General features: G+C 39.3%; 1 protein-coding gene across 1 annotated transcript; it reads left to right on the top strand.

Annotated features, from left to right (window-relative positions):
• The first annotated feature begins 37 nt into the window (after positions 1 to 37).
• On the top strand, positions 38 to 16,506 carry SLC25A32 (solute carrier family 25 member 32). The gene is made up of 7 exons (XM_082479691.1): positions 38 to 315; positions 3,803 to 3,953; positions 5,025 to 5,110; positions 6,207 to 6,367; positions 12,766 to 12,879; positions 13,431 to 13,576; positions 15,268 to 16,506. The coding sequence occupies exons 1-7, from the start codon at positions 144 to 146 to the stop codon at positions 15,401 to 15,403; spliced, it is 966 nt and encodes a 321-aa protein (XP_082335817.1). The 5' UTR covers positions 38 to 143; the 3' UTR covers positions 15,404 to 16,506.
• The last annotated feature ends 2,492 nt before the right edge of the window (positions 16,507 to 18,998 follow it).

The raw sequence follows: 18,998 nt of genomic DNA, 5'->3' as shown, positions 1-18,998 counted from the left end.
CGGATGCGCCGCGTGGGCTGTTCTCGCGAGACGCTGCTCCTCGCAGCGCTGGGACCAGCTGTCAGCCCGCGGCGGGCGGGCGAAGGGGGGAGCACCGCCCCGCCCCGCCCCCTGCCCGCGCGCCGCTGCCGCCGCCGCCGGCGATGAGCGCTCAGGGCCCCGCGTGCGCCGTGGAGGCGCCGGCGGCGGCGCCGCCGCCCGTGCGGTCCCTCCTGCGGCACGTGCAGCTGGAGAACCTGGCGGCGGGGCTGAGCGGCGGCGTCGTCTCCACCTTGGTGCTCCACCCGCTGGACCTGGTCAAGATCCGCTTCGCAGGTGAGGCCGGGCCGGGCCGGGCCGGAGGGGCTGCGAGCCCTGAGGCCGCGGTGCCTCGGGGGCGGGGGGGGCGGCGCTGCCCCCGCGGGGCCGGTGGGGTGTGTGCCCCCGAGGCCGGCGCCCCCCGCAGCCTGAGGGCCGCAAGGGCAGGCCGAGCTACGCGCGCCCGGATCCCAGCGGGCTCCCCCGTGCCCAGGCGTTTTCCTGAGGGGGATCAGGCCGGGCGAGCCCGCCCTCTGTCCCCAAGCCGGACAGCGGGCGCTGGCAGGGAAGCCCCGCAGCTAGGAATAACCAAGCCTTAGACCGAAGGGGACCATCACCCGTTCTTCCCCACTCCTGATCCCAAAGCTTAACTTTCCTGTCATTTCTAGGGACTATAAAAGGTGCTGTGTGCCTCAGGCTGTTTTCGGGCAGGTTAGAGCCCCGGCCAGGTTGTGCCCTCTCCGTGGTGACCACCAGTGCCACAGGACACAGCGAGATTGCCTGGTCTCAGCGGGTGCGTTGTCTCAAGCCACCGTTCAAAGTTCACCTTTATGCCAAAGATTTTCAACACTCAAAGCATAACAGTAGATTTACAAGAATCACGCTTGTTAACAGTGGTGGTATTGTTTTGCAGAGAACTCTTAACTTGTTTGTTTTTCTGCAGGGAAGCATGTCGGCTTCTGCCTATCGATTTGGCTGTTAATATGAGAAACACATTGCCCTTTATCATTCTTTTTTACAGAGGTTGAAACGCCTGGCTGTATCTTTGGATCGTTATCTTAAACTGATACATGGGTGTTTAAGATATCCAACACAAGTAGTGAACTGTCACAGAGAGGTTTTACAAAATTTAAAGCATTACCTTTCCCAGCAGGCTTTGTGCAAAGCTGAGTTGGTATACTCTGGTATATCTTAGTGTGGGCCAGTCCTGGGCTGTGTTACAAAGAGCGCACTGGCAGAAGTGCTCCTTTCTCTCTCTTTCGCACTAGTAAGACTACATCTGAAGTATCGTGTCTAGTTTGGGGCTCACCGGTACAAGGAAGACATTGACATACTGGCGTGGTTCCAGAGGAGGCCACCAGACTGGTGAAGGGGCTGGAGCACGCGACGTAGGAGGACAGGCTGACAGAACAGGACCAGTTTGGCCTCACGAAGAGAAGGCTGAGGGGAGATGTTATTGCAGTCTATGACTATGTGGTTGGGGGACACAGAGAAGGTGGAGCTAGATTCATCTTGGAGGTGAATAGTGCAGGTGAATAGCAAGATGGAACAGGCACAAGTGGGAACATGGAAAATTCCAGTTATTTACTAGGGAAAAAGATGTTTACCGTGAGAGTTGTTAAATACTGGAAGCAGTTACCCAGAGAGGCTGTAATCTCTTCAGCCTTGGAAATGTCCAGGAACCGACCGGACATGTCCCTGAGTAACCTGATCTAATTAGATGTTTTGAGCAGGGGGTGGATTAGATAACCTCTGGAGGTCACTGACAGCCTATGATTCTATATGATGGTTTCAGTTTTGTTCCTGATTTCCATCTGTCAGGTTTTGGTTGGACTCACCACAGCTCATGGCTTTTTTGCAAAAGTTTGTTCCAAATCATTGAGATCTGAAGTCTGTCTTTTAGCAGACTAGCTCATGTAGTGATTCTTGATACCTGAAAAATACAGCTTTTGGCACAGGAGAGAAGAAGATGCTGATATGCTTTGAGTTTGGGTGTCATTTAAGAATGTAGGCTCTTCCTGCTGTGTAGGATTGTCGTTAACGACCCTTTCTTTCCATTGTTGGAGGCTGCACTGGTATGTTTTTGGACTATACCTAAGTTATTTGCTGGTACTCCAGCATTAAACTTTCTCCGCCTTACCTCCAGGGAGCTTTTTAGTCAGACTGTACAGAGAGAAAGAAAGGTATAATTTTACATGCTTGTTTGGGTTGAAAATAATGACTCCTATGTTTTGTCTTCAATCAGCAAGTAAGAACTGAGATCAGAAATCAAATGTTGTGAAGACTCTCGTCAGCGTCCTTGACAGACAGACTTGCATTCATGTCTCTGATTTCCCACCTTGTTTAATATCTTTATAAACCTGATTTAATGACAGCATGGTAAAAAAATTTGGAAAGGTCTTTGGAAAAGATCTAGCAATGCTCATTCAGGATGGAGAAAAGAGGTGTTTAATTTGTGTTTGAGTTTTGAGTGATTGTCAAGGTGTTGAGGCCTTGTCACAATGTGTTCAGAAAAAACATTTTGTCTTTAGTCCTGAAGTCACGATGTACAGTGCTGTACAGAAAGGTCAAAGGAGAATGCATAATAAATGTGTCACTGAACAGAAAACATCTGAAATTCATGATTCCCAGGACACAAAAACTATGCTGACTGTAAAACTTTGAGATTAATTTTCAGTAAAATTGCAATCTAGCCTTATGTCTATATTAAGAATGAAAGCTACTGCATAGAGTAGTTTAGGTCAGAAGAGGTCTATGGAGCTCTCCCCCTACACGGGTAAGGTCTGCTTAGATCAGATTGCTCAGGGTTCTGTCTGCTAGAGTTCTGAGTAGCTCCAAAGATGCCTCTTCAGGCAATTTTTTCCAGTGTTTGAGCACTCTGATGGAGAAAAAGTTCTGGTCAGAATTCCCTCTGTTCCAGCTTGTGTCTGTTACCTCTTGTCATCTCACCATGCGCTGTATCCCACATGTTGTCAGTAACCAACTTACTATCTTGCTGTTACGGTAGGAGCAATAGTAGTTACCACTGTAAGCCACATGAATATCTGTGTTCTAAATGAAATCTATCAAACAAAAACGTGCATGTTTTTTTATCTTTTCCACAGTGATATTTTCTGAGTATTTGGACAACCAGCTGTTTGGTTACTGGGTGGGAGAAGTGTATGCATTTTGTGTTCTCCTGCAAACCCATTCAATGAGAACACAGGAATTTTTTATGGAAATAACCTTTGAGTGGTCTGGTAAAAACTGGCTTTGGAATCAATAAGACATGATGCATTGAAAATATTTGGATATTTATAGATAATTTTAAAGTGGAAGATTGAATTTAAGAGTTCTTATTTGGGGCTTTTCTAAACTCCTTATAGAAACGTGTTGTCAAAGACATGTCACTTGAAATATGATGCAAAATTTCTAGGGCGCTAAAAAGAAGAGATAAAAAACTTCAAAGATGCTGGTCACCAAAAATGCACAGTGGTGCATTTATTTAGCCTTGTCAGAGAGATGGGAACCTTCCTCTTGCAGAGACCTTAAAAGTTCTTTTTCTTTTTTTTCTGTTTCATTTTTCCCTTTTTTTTTTTCCCGAGTTCTTTAACGAGACCTACGAAGCTGTAAACCCCAACTCTTGCATACTTTTAAAAGAATACTTTTAAAATACAGCCAATCGGTTAGGTTTCGTGTTCGTTTGCAACCTGCTTTGGAGGCTGTGTACTCCTGTGGTGGCTTTTACACAGCTGAACTTCATACTTCCTGAAATGTTTTCCAGTATGATTTCTTTCTTTTATAGTAAGCGATGGATTGGAGCTGAGGCCAAAATACAATGGGATTCTCCACTGTATGACCACTGTCTGGAAGCATGAAGGACTACGAGGCTTATATCAAGGGGTAACTCCAAACATGTTGGGAGCAGGAGCTTCCTGGGGACTTTACTTTTTCTTGTAAGTAGAACTGTAAAATGTGTCATATCCTGTGCAATGTAATGTTCAGATATACACTGCGTCTTCTTTTGAGGGTATAAAAATGTGCTAAGTGGTTTATAATCTTGTGATTCTTTTAGTGAGTCCAGGTCTTTTAAACTTTATTATGGTTTGTTTTAGAATTTAAGCAGTTTGAGTCAAAGACTTGTTACTTTGTCAAGTACGGTGCATTCCCTTGATGCTGTGAAAGTACTAAGGAACTTGAGAGATGGTGACATCATTCATGAAGAATCCTCTTAAAGTGCTTAGACCCTCATGAAAAATAAAAACCTAAACTGCTGTGTTAAGGATTAGAGAACATGATAAAGTGTTCTACTAAATGTTTAACTGATCGTTAATAATTTTAGTGACACTCAGTTCTTTCATTGTTTTTGTGAGTTGATGGGCTTTGGTTATAAAGCCCGTTTCTTAATAATCAAGCTTTTCTGCTTTATTAGCTGTGTAGCTTACCTGATGTACTGCTGATTGCTATTAATTGAAACACTTCAGGGAATACTTAGTTGCTATGCCTATAGAAACCTCACTTGTCAGTTGTCTAGATTCTGTTACTGTTGTACTTCAGTCCTCAAGCTTTGCTATAGGTTCCTATTGACGGTTCAGCTCCTGTTGACAGTTTCTCAATCCACAAAGACTGGAACCTCGATCAAGAGAAGAAACTCAGTGCATTTATGAGCTAGAGGATAGATACCTGTCACTGTTGCTCTTGATAAAAAGGAGGCTATCTAATTGGTTTCTTTTAGAAGTTAATTCTTGAGATCCGATAGCTGTTTCAAGGTGCAGTCTCATTGATACTGACAGCAATACTTTATCAATTTAAATACGTATTGCCATAGTTCGCTTTTAAGAGCTAACTGTTCAGAGATCGATCAATCAGCTAAGCAAAGATTGTTTGCTTAGATACCTATTTTCAAAGGGTGTGTACCACCTAATGTTTTCCATGATCTTAAGTGAGGTGTTTTGTTGTTTTGGGGTTTTTTTTAAGTGATGTAAATTTGTTTTCACCTTTACCAAAATATATTTTACATTTTCCAGTTACAATGCCATCAAAGCTTACAAGAAGGAAGGGAAGCTGGAAAGTCTCAGTGCAACCGAACACCTAGTGTCAGCTGCAGAGGCTGGTGAGTTTAAATGCAAAGAAGATTAATGTTTGCTTCTAGCCTTTCCATATGTTGCTCCCTGCCTTTGTGTGTCAGTGCTGCTTTTTCTTACAGGTGGCAAGTGTAAGTGTTCGGGTCCAAATGCAATCATTTATTGTCTGTAAATGAATTAATGATGTCTAAGATGAATAGATGGACCACTGTGGTCTTTTCAGTTTTGCTCAGAAATAGCAGTTGTGAAAATACCTTTTGACCTTGTTTTCATTGTGTATAAATGTTTTCCATATTTAGTACTATATCGAGTCCCAAAATGCAACTATATAAATATGCTGCTGTCAGCTTGTTAACCCGTTAAATATTTAACACTTAGACCTGGAAAAGAGAAAGCCTATTGAAGATAATTGAATAAGTGAATTGGTCGTTGGTCTTTGAAAATCTTTATCTATGGTCAAAGTTTTCTTAGAAACTAAAGATCTGAAATAAAAATACAGCTTCTGTCAGCAAGACTTTAAATATGTTGTTTCTAACATATGTTCTTGTACATGCTTCTGTGTTCTATTTAAGCTAGGAAATTGAGAAGACTTTTTATTAGGATGTTGGAGCATTCATTTAATGTTGAAATATGAGGGATATTGTTTGATGTGAAAAATAGTAATGGGTTATTTTACAACTGTATTTTCAATAACCTATAAAGCTGTAACAGGTTGCTTCTATTAACCTGTCAATATGATGAAGAAAATTTCTCATGACTGAGGTGTCCATTAAATTTTGAACAGTTGTATACCTAAAGAATAACTTGGATAATCAGGAGTACCTTAAGAAATTACACTACTGACTGTGGAGAGGTGAGGCAAAATATGGGATGTACTAGGAATATGCAAAAAGCCATATGCTCTGCAGAAGTATCACCGCAGGAGTAAGTTGGACTTGATCGTGAGCTTTGAAGGCAGAGAGGGAACAATGATGGGCATAAACTTTACTTGTTTTAAGTAATGTGAGTACTCTTGTAGGATAAGTAGTTTTGTCATTGTAGAAGCCTGTGTTACACTGGAATGAACAAAGTGGGACAAGCTTTGGACTTGGCATAACAATCAGTCTAACTTCCATCTGTTCTCAGGAGCCATGACTCTCTGTATTACAAACCCAATATGGGTAACGAAGACACGACTTGTGCTACAATATAATGCTGGTGTTGATCCATCAAAGCGGCAATACAGAGGAATGTTTGATGCTCTTATAAAGATATACAAGATGGAGGGCATACGTGGCTTATATAAGGTAAAAAAATTTCAGAAAAATTCCAGGATTAGCTGGCACTACTCAGTACCATGGTGAGACTTGTAAATACTCATCTACAAAAAAGTCATATTTTGTATTAGCTCACTTACTTTTGTTCTGTGAGTCTTCTTTCTCACTGAAGCACTGCAGAGAAAAGGCTTAATCGGAAGAAAAGCTATTATACTGTTGAAAGGTAGGAAATCACTGAAGAATAGGGTGTAAGCTTTATGGCTAAGCCACCTTCTATTAGGTGATAATGCTGAAATGAGAATAAACTACAAGCTGCTTTTTAATTTTTTTGAGTCTTCCTATAATTAGAATTTGGATAAGGAGGGCAGCAATAGCGTAATCTATCTTGCTGCTAGTGCTTTCTTCCACCTCATCCCTCATCTCTGTCTTTCTGACATCTTGTGGAACATAACATATGACTAAAGTGGTTGCTAATTTTTTCTTCCACAATGGACGGTTTCACAACTGCTCATTTGCCCTCTAGTTATTGAGGTCTGTAATCTGTCATCTCTAGATCCATAAAATTTGCAGACTTCTAAATATGGTCTGCATATGTGGGGGTTTTCTATTTCCTTTAATTTAGGGAAACAGATGGCAAGTGGATTTGGACTTTTTGCCTCCACTTCCTTCAGGCCATGACATTGAGATGCATTCATCAGTGCCTGGAAGGTGTGAAGAAACCTATTTTAGTTCAGTCTGGCTCGTCTGCAAGCAATGCTGTAGAACAAGACCACTATCTCTTAGGAATTGTCCTGATTACTGAACATTAACTTCTTTTATTTGCAGTCAAAAATATAATCCTTCCTCTGCTGAAAGACTAGTATGCTATGTACCAATGAATGCCAAATTCTGACACCAGGAACAAGGCACCTTACTTATTCCCAAATTGAAATTGTCAGGATTTCTGATTTGCCTGCCTGGATGTCTGCTCCGTTCTATGTAGATGAGTTCTATTTTCTTGCTTCTCTTAGGGTTTAAAAAGTCTTTCCATTAAGTTACTTTTCAGATTATTCCTGCAGGAAGCATGTGTTGCCTTTGGCACTAGACACTACTTTGTAGTGTTAATATGCAAGTGGGGAACTAAAGCAGGTACTTCCTTTGAAAGAGCAAATTAACTTGCTTAAATCTGCAAAGAAAGTGACCTAGATAGGTCCTGAGTGACCTATATAACTCTGCACACTGAGCAACTTTCATTTGACGTCAAGATTCTCTCAACCTTGTCTATACTGGGGAAAAAGGCACCTCTTCAGGTGGCTCTTTGACTTGTCCACACTTTAACCTTCCTTCATTTTCTGGTTTTGGGGGAGTTTTCATTTTTTCTCATTCTTGCTTTATTTGAAATTTGACAGCTGAAGTTTTGTTAATTGCCCTGAGTTGCAGGAGCTGTCGTGCACCTGAATGTCTTTGGTTTCCTCATAATCTTAACTTCAGATAGAGTTCCTTATAGCAAATAAAGGGATTTCGGAGAATACCACCACAGGTTGGAAATAAAATCTGGAAGTAGTTTCTTTCTGATTAATTTGAGATTAGTCTTCTGAAGAATGGTATTTCTGTCCAAGCAATTCCATATCTTGCTCTCTATTGCACAAAATGCTGTTACTGGTCTGAACAATTCCTTTAAGTCTTTTGGAGCACAAGGCTAGTAATGTCAGGATGCTTCAATCTTTCTAGCAGGGATCAAAACTGTCTTTATTAGCTCTGTTAGGTATTGTTCATTCATTAAACTATAGTTCATCTGAAGCTGGGTTCCTCAATAACCTGTTCTTCTAGAACTTGGCCTGGTTTTGAAAAGGCAGGATCCTTCACGGATTGTCCCAGTAATCATCTAGTCAATGATCATCCTCACCCTCCATCTCTTAGGCTTTGTCCTTTGGCCTCCGTCCCCTGGGTGACTGGGGACAGAGCTGCTCTGCTGCACACCAAACTGAGGAAAAAAAACAGCTTGAGGTTATGTAATTTGAACACGCTTACAGATCTGTTGGAGATCTGATCTCTAAAAATTAACTTTGCCATGAAGTTGAATGTCATGCAACCATCTCTATGTTAAGAGTGCTGTAGAGTTCTTTTCAAGGATAGGGCAGGAGAGACCAAGCATTGTAAAATACTCATAAGATTGTAGGAGTTGGCACTTTCAGAAAAACATAAAATATCTCTGAGCCCCTGAGAAACTGTTAAATGTCAAGTCTGGGATCACTGACTACTAAAACATCAATCAAGAATGCAAGTAACATTCTTCCTGGCCTCCATGTCTCTGTATTTGTATTTTCAATTTTGTTCTCTTTCAGCGATGATGTAGAAGCAGCAATTAGAAATAAAGCAATGCTTAAGAGACAACAGTAAAATAAAAAGGAAGTGCAGAAAATTTAAGAAGGTGAAAGGAAAATATAGAGTCATCAAGACTGAGAATAATAATGTGGTATGCTAACAACAACAACAAAATCCTAGCAGTAATGTGTGCTTGTTACCAAGCGAAATAAATGCATTGTACACTTCTGTATTGTCATTTCGCCTTTGGTAGGCGAGATTCTATACTCGGAGGATAAAATATTTTTTCCAGTCCATTAATCTCTAAGGCACGTAGCTCTCTTTATTTTGCTATACTTTTGCTTATGCTATTTTCCTTCTTGCAAATGTGAACCTTGTAAGCTAATGACTTTCTATGTCTTTGTACTTGTATATAGCAAAATCCACTGAGATTTGGCCATCTTGATTTTAGCTTTAGTCCCAGGTTCTACAGAGAGACAAAAGATTAAGTAACTTTCACGTAAAAGATGGTATCATTTTTCACCATGAAGGAATCAAAATGCATAGAGAGATAATGGCATACTTCCAGTGTCTTTCCGCACAAGTTGTCAGTGTGGGGCACTCTCATACTACTGGTTTTTGGTACACTGAGAACCCAAATGAAGACAACACTAAAGATATTATAAGGACAATCTGCTGCATTATTTCAAAACATACAGCAGAGGCAGCTCTGGTGTGAGCGCGCTCAGACACTTCAGGCAGCGATGCAAGTACATCACCAAATGAACCTTGTTCCCTACTTTAGTAAGCAGCATAGACTTTCCACTACATACATTTGCCTATGTTCCTTTTCATTGTTATGGGTGACCTTTGAAACACTAACCAACTGGATGTTTTTCTCTTATCTTGGATCTTTGGCACTTACCACTGTTTAAGCCAACTTTAAAATTGAAATTTTTTTCCTACTGTCTACTGTTCAGAATTATATGCTTTACCGTTTAAATTTCTAATTATGTATTGAATTCTGTCTATTGTTCTAATCCTCCAAAAGAGAATTCAAACAGGGCTTTTTTAAGCAACTGTTGATCCTGTCAAGCCCTCATGGCAAAAATCTTCTAAAGATATCTTTTGAATATTAAAGTAAAAAGTAACAAGAAGTACATAAAGTGAAATTATTTTAAAATTGATCTTCACAGTCATATTATAGATAAAAAATAAATTTCAAATTCTGTTAAATTTTGTAGCAAGAAAGATTTTTGTGTAAAATAGTAAGAATAAGAAAATAGAATAGGAATATCTTTCAAAAAATTCCTCAGCCAAGATATTTCATTACTGTCAAGAAAGCAGTTTTGCTTTGAAACATTTTTCCATAAGAACATATTGTTTTGTATGATCAATAGAACGCTGGGTCAGCTCTTATTTTACTGAGGCGCGTTGGCTGACAGTTGTCTCACTCCCTTCTTGGGTTTTTTTAATATTGGCCCAACATTAAAAGTCCTTCAGTCTTTGGAAGCTTTCCCCATCAGCACAAGACTTAGAGTGTGCTGGTACTCATTTAGCAAATATCATCAGTAGATGCTTTAGGACTCTTGGGTGCAAGTTATCCAAATCTGCTGGCTTAAATTTAAGAGTTCAGCACTCTTAAATGTTGTTTAACATTCTTCTTTTGTTGGTGGGGAAAATATTACTTCATGCTCCTATGATATAAAGAAATCATTCTAAGTCTTTCCAAGTAGAGAGCAATTACTTCCTCTGTTTTTTAATGGTTTTACTGTCTAATCATGGGCAAATGTTTGTGAAGATTTTCCCTGCTATCACTATACATAAATTTTGTACTGTTCCTTGCTCTGCTGACCCAGATAATTTTTTCTGTGATATTTTTGATAATTTGGGGTTTTTTTTTCTGTTCCTTCTCTTCTGTTTTTATATTACTGGTTAATTTTCTTTTCTGATCCAGGATTTCTGAAAACCAAAGTTGTCCTTTTCCCTCTGTTGTGGCTCTTTGTTTTCATACTTCACAAAATTCTGTGATTATGCTCACAGTTGATGACATATAGATGTTTGGTTTGATTCCATGTGTTCTTATTTGGGGAAATGTATTTTCTGGGACTTTAGCTAGCCCTTAATGCATTTTGTCAGATCATGGTCACTGATGATTAGTTTATGGCCATTATTTTCTACTGAGAGAAGAAATGTGTTCTCATTTATCAAAGAGATCCTAAAAGTCACTTCCTGAAAGGCTGTAATCTCATAAATTTAAGAAATCTATAGCATGCAGAGAGCTAATCTCTGAAGTGGTAGAAGCTCTGTGCAGTTTCTGTGCCTGCTGTTGTTTTAGGTTTTTTTTTCTTTTTTTTCTGCAAGTTATAAGTATATGAAGTAATTTATCATTTTGTCCTATTACGCTATTCCAGTGGACTCCTACCAGGATCCCTTCTCTTTTTCTTCTCCTTCTCCAGGCTCTTAGTAGTATTTTGATAAGTCTTTATTCAACATTCTGGGCTTCCAGTTTAGTCTAATACAGCATTTTGTGTCTGGACACATCTTTTAATTCCTCTGTCTTACCTGAATGGATCATGGGAAATAAGATAAAACTGGTCTATACCAGTATTTTGGGGGAAATCTTCGTTCTTTTGAGTCCTTTTACCCACATTTTGATCACTTACTCCATTATAATTGTCCCTTTGCAGCAGTTTCCAGCAAGCTTTTGCCTCCCTTAAGTCATTTCTGGCCAAGATGATTAATTCCCCATTTATTTGTATTTTCCACTGTAGATGACCAACTCTTCGAAAAGAGAATTAGTGCTTCTCGAAACTATACAGCTGTCAGCTCATTTTCAACTGAGCTAATCCTGCTCCTGAAGGAACTGCTGCCTTCTCTTTCTTGTAGAGACACTTCAGAAAATACCTGTTTTCCCCCTTCATTTCAACTTTTTTGAAAGAAAATGTTTCTGTATATTTTCTTATTATACTCTTACTGTCCATTACTGCCTCTTACAAATGGCGAGCATTTCCCAGTCTGCTTTGTTACACCTTTGGTCACCTCTGCAGGGCTGCTTTGGGATGTGAGGTGAGGAATGCACTCAAACTGATCCAAATCTTAGATTTATTTCTTTAATGTAAATCATCTGTAAGCCCTTGTATGAGTTAGCTTTCTATCTGTGCCCTTCAACTTTCCACTGTGCAAGTCTCTGTGTGTGTGTGAAGGACACTGATGTGCTGGAACGTGTCCAGAGAAGGGCAACAAAGCTGGTGAAGGGTCTAGAGAACAACTCCTGAGGAGCGGCTGAAGCAACTGGGGTTGTTTAGCCTGGAGAAAAGGAGGCTGAGGGGAGACCTTATTGCTCTCTACAACTACCTGAAAGGAGGTTGTAGTGAGGTGAGGGTCGGTCTCTTCTCCCAAGTAACAGGCGATAGGACGAGAGGAAACATCCTCAAGTTGTGCCAGGGAGGTTTAGATTGGATATTGGGAAAAATTTCTTCACCGAAAGGGTTATTGAGCATTGGAACAGGCTGCCCAGGGAAGCAGTTGAGTCACCATCCCTGGAGGTATTTAAAAGATGTGTAGATGTGGCATTTAGGCACATGGTTTAGTGGTGAACTTCGCAGTGTTATGTTAATGGTTGGACTCAATGATCTTAAAGATCTTTTCAAACCTAAATGATTCTATGATTCTATATATACACACACACATGCACACATGTCCTTACCTATCTGCAGGACTTGATCACAAGAATTTTTTTGTACCTCTACTCCTGATTGCCCTCCTCACTGAAGTGATGCCAGCTTCTGTCATTGCTCTTACTGGTCTGATGTGGGAAGTAAACAGCTTAGTGGCAGTCCCTGGTAAGGGGCAGTCCCTGAACAGCACATTTGCAAGACCGCAGCTTGATTTGTGGAGTCCCTAGGCCACTTGTTTTATTTTGCTCACTCATTAGGTGTCTTTAGCATGTATGTCATTTGGAGAAAAGTAACGTTTATTACACTTTTGTGTGATTCTGCAATTAAGAATACCAGCACAGAATTGGCTTTGAATCATACAGCACAGTGACAGTTGTGCAGTCACAATTTGTAAATTAATGGAGAACATTGTTATATTGTTTTTGTGCATTGCTGTTCAACCTTGTTTTATTCTTTTCTTTTTAGGGATTTGTGCCTGGTCTGTTTGGAACTTCACATGGAGCACTTCAGTTCATGGCATATGAGGATTTGAAACTGAGATACAACAAGTATAGAAACAGAGTATCAGATACAAAATTGGTACGATTCTTGAGAATAAAAATGTGTTGTTCATGTGAATAAGTGGAAACTTATTTAGAACAACCAAATGTACAAAGTATTGATACATTAATTGGAATGTAGAATATATAGAAGGAAATAATACTTCTTCACTTTTTAGGAACAAGCAACTGGTAAGCGCTGTTTTCCTGTAGCAAAACCAACTTCTTATTTTGGCAAGTGTTTTGAGAATTTTAGAGGGAGGAATGTTTTTTTTTTTACTACTTCGTGGAATCATAGTAGGTGGTCTTAAACACTTATGTGGAAAACTGGTCAGGTTCAAGTTGGGCAAAGGTAGTTACTTTTGGAAGTGTTTCACTTAATAGGAATGAGAGAGCACAACACATTTTACAAGGAATTACTTGTAGCACTGTATATAGTAAACGTTACCATTTTTTTAAAATGTGTGTGTTATAAGGGAGAAAAACCTAGAGTATTGTTTAGTTTAACTTTGAAAAATCAAATAAAATTTTGGGGAATTGGCTAATTTAAACCATACTTAAGGCAAGCCTGGTATTTTTTGTTGCTTTTAGAACACTGTGGAATACATAATGATGGCAGCTGTATCCAAAATATTTGCTGTGTCAGCAACGTATCCCTATCAAGTTGTGCGAGCTCGTCTTCAAGATCAGCATAATACATATTCTGGTGTGTTTGATGTGATCCGCAGGACATGGAGGTAGGCATGCAGAATTAAAAGCTTACGTCTTGGAAAGTGAGACTTACAGAATCAGAACTATGCTTAGTGGCTTCCATGCTGACTGGCAGAACCAGGGCAGCTCAGAGCAAACAAAATGTTAGCTTTGCAGAGTCATTTTGTGCAAGATGCCACTAACAGAAAATCTAAGGACAAAGGAGGAGATAGGAGAGGGTCAATGCTAGCCTGCTTGCTTCTGTATTTTATTCTGTCTCCCTTCTCATTTCCCCAGCAAATTTCACTTACAGGGTAAAAATATAACATTGAGTTGGCTGTTTTGGGGCTCTTAAACAATGAAGTCTCACTTGAACTGCTTTAGATTATCACACGTGACAGGAGCATTGTGCTGCTGGGAGTTGTGGCTAATCCAAATTCCTGGCAAGAGAAAGTGAGCTAGCCAGAGCTGTTTATACTGATGTCCCTGGGTTACATAGGGGCCTGACTGCATTTGTAGTTTAGTCCCAGCTTCCTGTAGGACCTTTGGAGTTCACACCTATGCATGTCTTCTCACAAACCCTCTTCCCTCAGCTCCACAGGACGCATGCGAGTTTTCACACAGAACTGTGCAGTTACTGAGGTTGGCCACCTTTGCAGTATGCAAACAATATTAATCTTGCTTTGGACAATGTTTCTGGGTTGCAGCATATTGCTGGAGAGATGTGAATGGAGTCAACTAACTCCTGGGGTACTAAGAGGTGCCACCTGGATGAGTGAATGAGGCTGTGCTCTTCCAGGACCGCCCCTGGCTCAGGGGCAATACAAGCATTTTGACTGAAGACAATTCAAAACGAAAATAGCTCTGATGTCTCAGCCCTGTGCCCTTCAGTGCTGCAGTCTATAGGAAGGCTTATTAGTTTTGATAAAGTGTGAATGTATACAGCCATTCTGGGACCACTGCTGTACATTATGAAACAAATGCAACCTAGAGCCCTAGGGAGGGCAGTGTAAACCACACCTAAGCATTTTCCAGGAGCGGTGTTAACTGTACTAATCATTCCAGATATCCTAGGCCTCTAAGAAGCTTGAAAATAGAGAGCTGACATTAAAAGTCTTTGAAAGTTTTTAACAGCCCTAACATGAATACTCTGATTCAAATTGGCAGAAGTTAGGTTCTCATTTATTGGCCAGTGGAAGCAAAATTCTGGAGGAGGTGCTTTAATTCTGTGAAAATAAATGCTGACTTTCCTTAGTTATGTTGACCCTCAGCTCACTTGCTCTTAAATGACCCAAAACCACCAAGCCTTTCAGCCCTGCTGGCTTCTGTGAAATTAAATATGTAAATGCTTTTTGGAACAGGCTGCAGAAATTTTAAGTTATTTTAACCAGTTCTTGTGGCATGAAGAAAGATAGCAAATTGCCTCCTACTTAGACAATAAAAAAAAAAAAAAAAACAAAAAAACAAATCCACAACACCCACCTTCCCCCAAGCCCTAGGCTAAATAACTGATCTACAGAATACTATTGTATGTTCGGAAGAGGAAATGATGGGTTAAGGTCTCATATATTGTGGCTCTTGAAACACCAGAGTTAGAAATTATTCTGAAATTGTTATTCCTAACCTAAAGTACCTCTCTCAGGGACAGCACAAGAAGAAAAATGCCAGGCTTTGTTTTATCTCTGATTTCTATTAAAAGACATTAATTAAAACTAAATGCTTTTCTGTGTCTTTAAAGGAAAGAAGGAATTCATGGATTTTACAAAGGAATTATCCCCAATGTGATCAGAGTGACTCCTGCCTGCTGTATTACCTTTGTCGTTTATGAAAATGTGTCTGGTTTTTTACTTGGCTTTAGAAAAGGAAATAATTAAAGGTACGCACTTGTGTTCATAAGGAATCTATCCTTTATTTTTTATATTTATGATCTGGGAGAGATTTAGTTCAGCGGGCTTTTTTGACACTGTGAATTGATCTAGTATTTTGAGGAAAGAAACTGGAGATAGTAAAACCCTGCCAACATCTCTTCTGCTGAATGTTCCTGCATTGCTGCCTTCCTCTCTGAATCAGCTGTGTCTGCTTGAAACAGATGTCTCTGCAACTGTGAAATAATAGCACTGTGACTGGGTGAAGGCAGCTGTGCAGCAATTCAGTTCATCCTGGCCCGCCTGGAATAACAGACTAATGTGTTTTGACAAGTCTCAAGATAACAGTTGGTCAGATTCTACTCCTACAGAAGTGGAAAACGTTATGTAAAAGCAACTCTGGGCTCTGTCAAAACTTTCTTAAATCTTTGTCTGAGTCTCATGAAGAAAGTATGTATGTAGTTTACAGCAGTGTCTTCTGAATCCACCTCTGTGTTATTTGTCAGATTTTAGGATATGGAATGCTCCAAATTCCATTGCTCATCCAACACAAAAATGCTGCCTCAGTGGGGTGCAGTTTGGAAACTCAAATGTTTTGTAAAACAGCTGTCCGTTCTTGGGTTTGAATAATTGCCCATCTGATGAAACCCAGTTCTTGTCTCATACCAGGACAGACTTGCACTGTGGTTTTTGGCTTGCTTTTAGCACCAGACCAAAGTATATGTTCTGTGCATCGCTGGCCACTTACTTAATTCATTTTTTCTCTCTTCCCTGTCTGCCCTCTCTCTCTCTGAGCACAATTCTGTCTCCATTACTGGTACATCTGACCAAATATTACTAAGTAAATGCATATTTGAAAGTAGGCTTACATTTTAAAAATGAGGTTTTTTTCTAGTAATCCCATAGTGATGCAGTTTTCAAACTATTGTAACAACAAATATGACCATGCTTATTTTCAATAATATTCTCTGGAAAAAAAATCCGTAAGTAGCCTAAAATATACTGTGCACAGGACTTTATTTAAAAAAAAAACAACAAAACAATCCATTAATGTCTTCAGATTTGGTCTAAGGAAAGGACTGTGAGAATATATTGATTGCTGACAGCGATAAACTAAATTACAGTACATCTCAATAAATTTGTAAGATAATGATGTTTATTTGCATGCCAATAATTGCTGTCAAGGGTATGTACTTTTTGGAGATCTGGGTTTGTTCTACTTTTTTAGTTCTTTACAAAAATACATTACTCGCCATAACATCTACCTTCTGCTGTTAGTAAGAAGGTATTAAGAAGTATCTAGAGAGTATCACTTAACTAAGGAGGAAATACGTTAGCAAACATTATTCAATAGGTAGGGGGAAATAATCAGTTTCATAAGGAGCGGAGAATACTATCCAGCAAAACAACTGAATAATCACTTAGAGAAGTTTCCTGTTTAACAGAAGACTAACCTGAAGCAGAAATAAGGCTTTTTTAATAAAAAATTAACAGATTAGGGAATTGGTTTCAATTTTAAGTTAAAATCTGAAAGACTACAGAAACTGCTCAATATTTTAAATCGTAGTTCAGCTATCCACTTGTTTGTTTCTGTTGATACTATTGCCACATACCACATTTTGTGTGTGCTTAACTTTATTGATAATTTAAACTTTCCCCTCCACGATCCCATCCCCTTTACTGATACAGCTGATAATCTCATCTGGAAAGGGGCATGTGGCAATTATGACTGGTTTGGTTTTTATTATGAAAGTTTCCATGTGTGTTTAGCTGAAGATTGAATTTACTGGAAGTTTACTGTGCAAGTTACTCTGTAGATCCCTAATGGCTACTAACTGCTGCCTTTGGAGGGTGTTTACTTGGTTTTGCGTGTTTTCTAGTATGCAGAATGAATTTAATGAAACACTGAGTTAACTCTGCCACCCAGGGTCCAAAAAATATTGTGAAGACGTATGAATAAATCATAAGAAAAGAATAAAAGTTGTGCACTTCCTACCCTGGATTAGTGTGCTCTAGGCCCAGAACAGCTTAGTCGTGCTCCCGGATAAATGCAAAGACAGGCTACATACAGGCATGTACACAATCAGTCACTGTATGTTAACTGACATTCTGTAAATTCACACCATAGCTTAGCTCATAGTAACTTGGTTGTGCTCAGATACCTTAAAACCCATCGTCCAAGCCAATGAAAACAGTACAGTTCTTCTGAGACAAAATACCAGCTGTATAATTTGCTGGCTTGCAGCAGTATCGCACCTAAGCTTGAAGCTGGGAAAGCCTGCCTGCTCTCCTAGCTGCAGGTGTGTTCCTTTAGCGCTCTTGACAAAAGCTGCAAACAAGAGCTACCAATTTGAAATACCTGGGGAAAAGCTAGTAACCTGTTCAGAAAAAAAAACTGAGATTTAATCCTAAATAGCTGAAATAAGTTCCTTATCTCAGATTTAATGTTTTTTCCTTTTAATTTCTGGGAAGAGTGTAGATTTCTGCATGTTGTACATGCTTTTTCTTAGTTTTTTTATTTCATTAATGTAAAGTTGATTTTGTCATATAAACATGACTATTGTTTCCCTTTAAATATTTTTAGAAATATTTGAGTATATCAGTTGCTGTGTGTGGAAGAAAGTACTTAAAACACTGAAGCCGATGCTGTCCTGGCATGATCAGTGTCATCACTTGTCCAGTCTGGTGGCTGCAGTCAAATAGCTATGACATCATTCTTTCACTTCACCAGTACACTTTTTGAAAGCCAAGGCATTTCAACCCGCCTTATTTCTATATCCTCCAAACTAATTAATATATCTAGCTTTTAATTAACACCAAAGTGGTTGTATATATCTGAAAGGCTAAATCCAGGATAATTATTTTATTGGAGCAATGAAATTAAGTTTTGTAACTGTGAAATTATTTAGTATCTTCATGCTAGTAGTGGAGATCAATAATAGACTGGATTTCAGGATAAATATCTATCAAGAAGCAGAATAGGAAAGGAGAGCCAAGATAGTCTATTTTTACATAGTTATTCAGAATGAGGTCTTTAATGCTTACCACATGATCTCGGTCACAGTTAAGTCACCAGGAGTTTGTTGAGAGACTTAAGACTGTAACAGCAGAGCATCCTGTTGTGTAGTCAGGTTCACAGGAGTAGATGTTACATGTTTTCTGAAGGCTAAAGCCAAGATCTGAGTTTACTTCCTCTTAACTTTCTATGAAGTCTTCTAAAGAAATTAATTGTGTATCATTAACACCATATAAAACACCTTAAACAGTTTGATGATCAATAAAATAGATGGTATTCTTTTTTTGTAAAAGGTCTTATTTATTTGATACAAAAAGTTACAGTTAATTCTTAAAATGGTGGTGGTATATTTTCATACATTAAACAAGGAATTAAAAAAGTTAATGAACTATTTGATATTTATATTCTAAAATGATTATTATAAAAAGCCTCTGCAATGTGCAAAAAAAGGCCAGACAAACACTACAGATGCAAGAGTTTGGTGCCTTTCAGTCAAATACTTGCATCCAACTCTATAGACGTACATTCTGAAGAAAATTGTACAAAATTAAAAAAAAATAGAGAGAGATTATAAAAAGGGAGAGAAAG

This window comes from Vanellus vanellus (genome assembly GCF_965231255.1).
Source record: "Vanellus vanellus genome assembly, chromosome: 2".
In the NCBI taxonomy this organism is placed as follows: Eukaryota; Metazoa; Chordata; class Aves; order Charadriiformes; family Charadriidae; genus Vanellus; species Vanellus vanellus.
The sequence above is the reverse complement of the archived record's forward strand: the minus strand, read 5'-3'. Positions and strand labels throughout refer to the sequence as shown.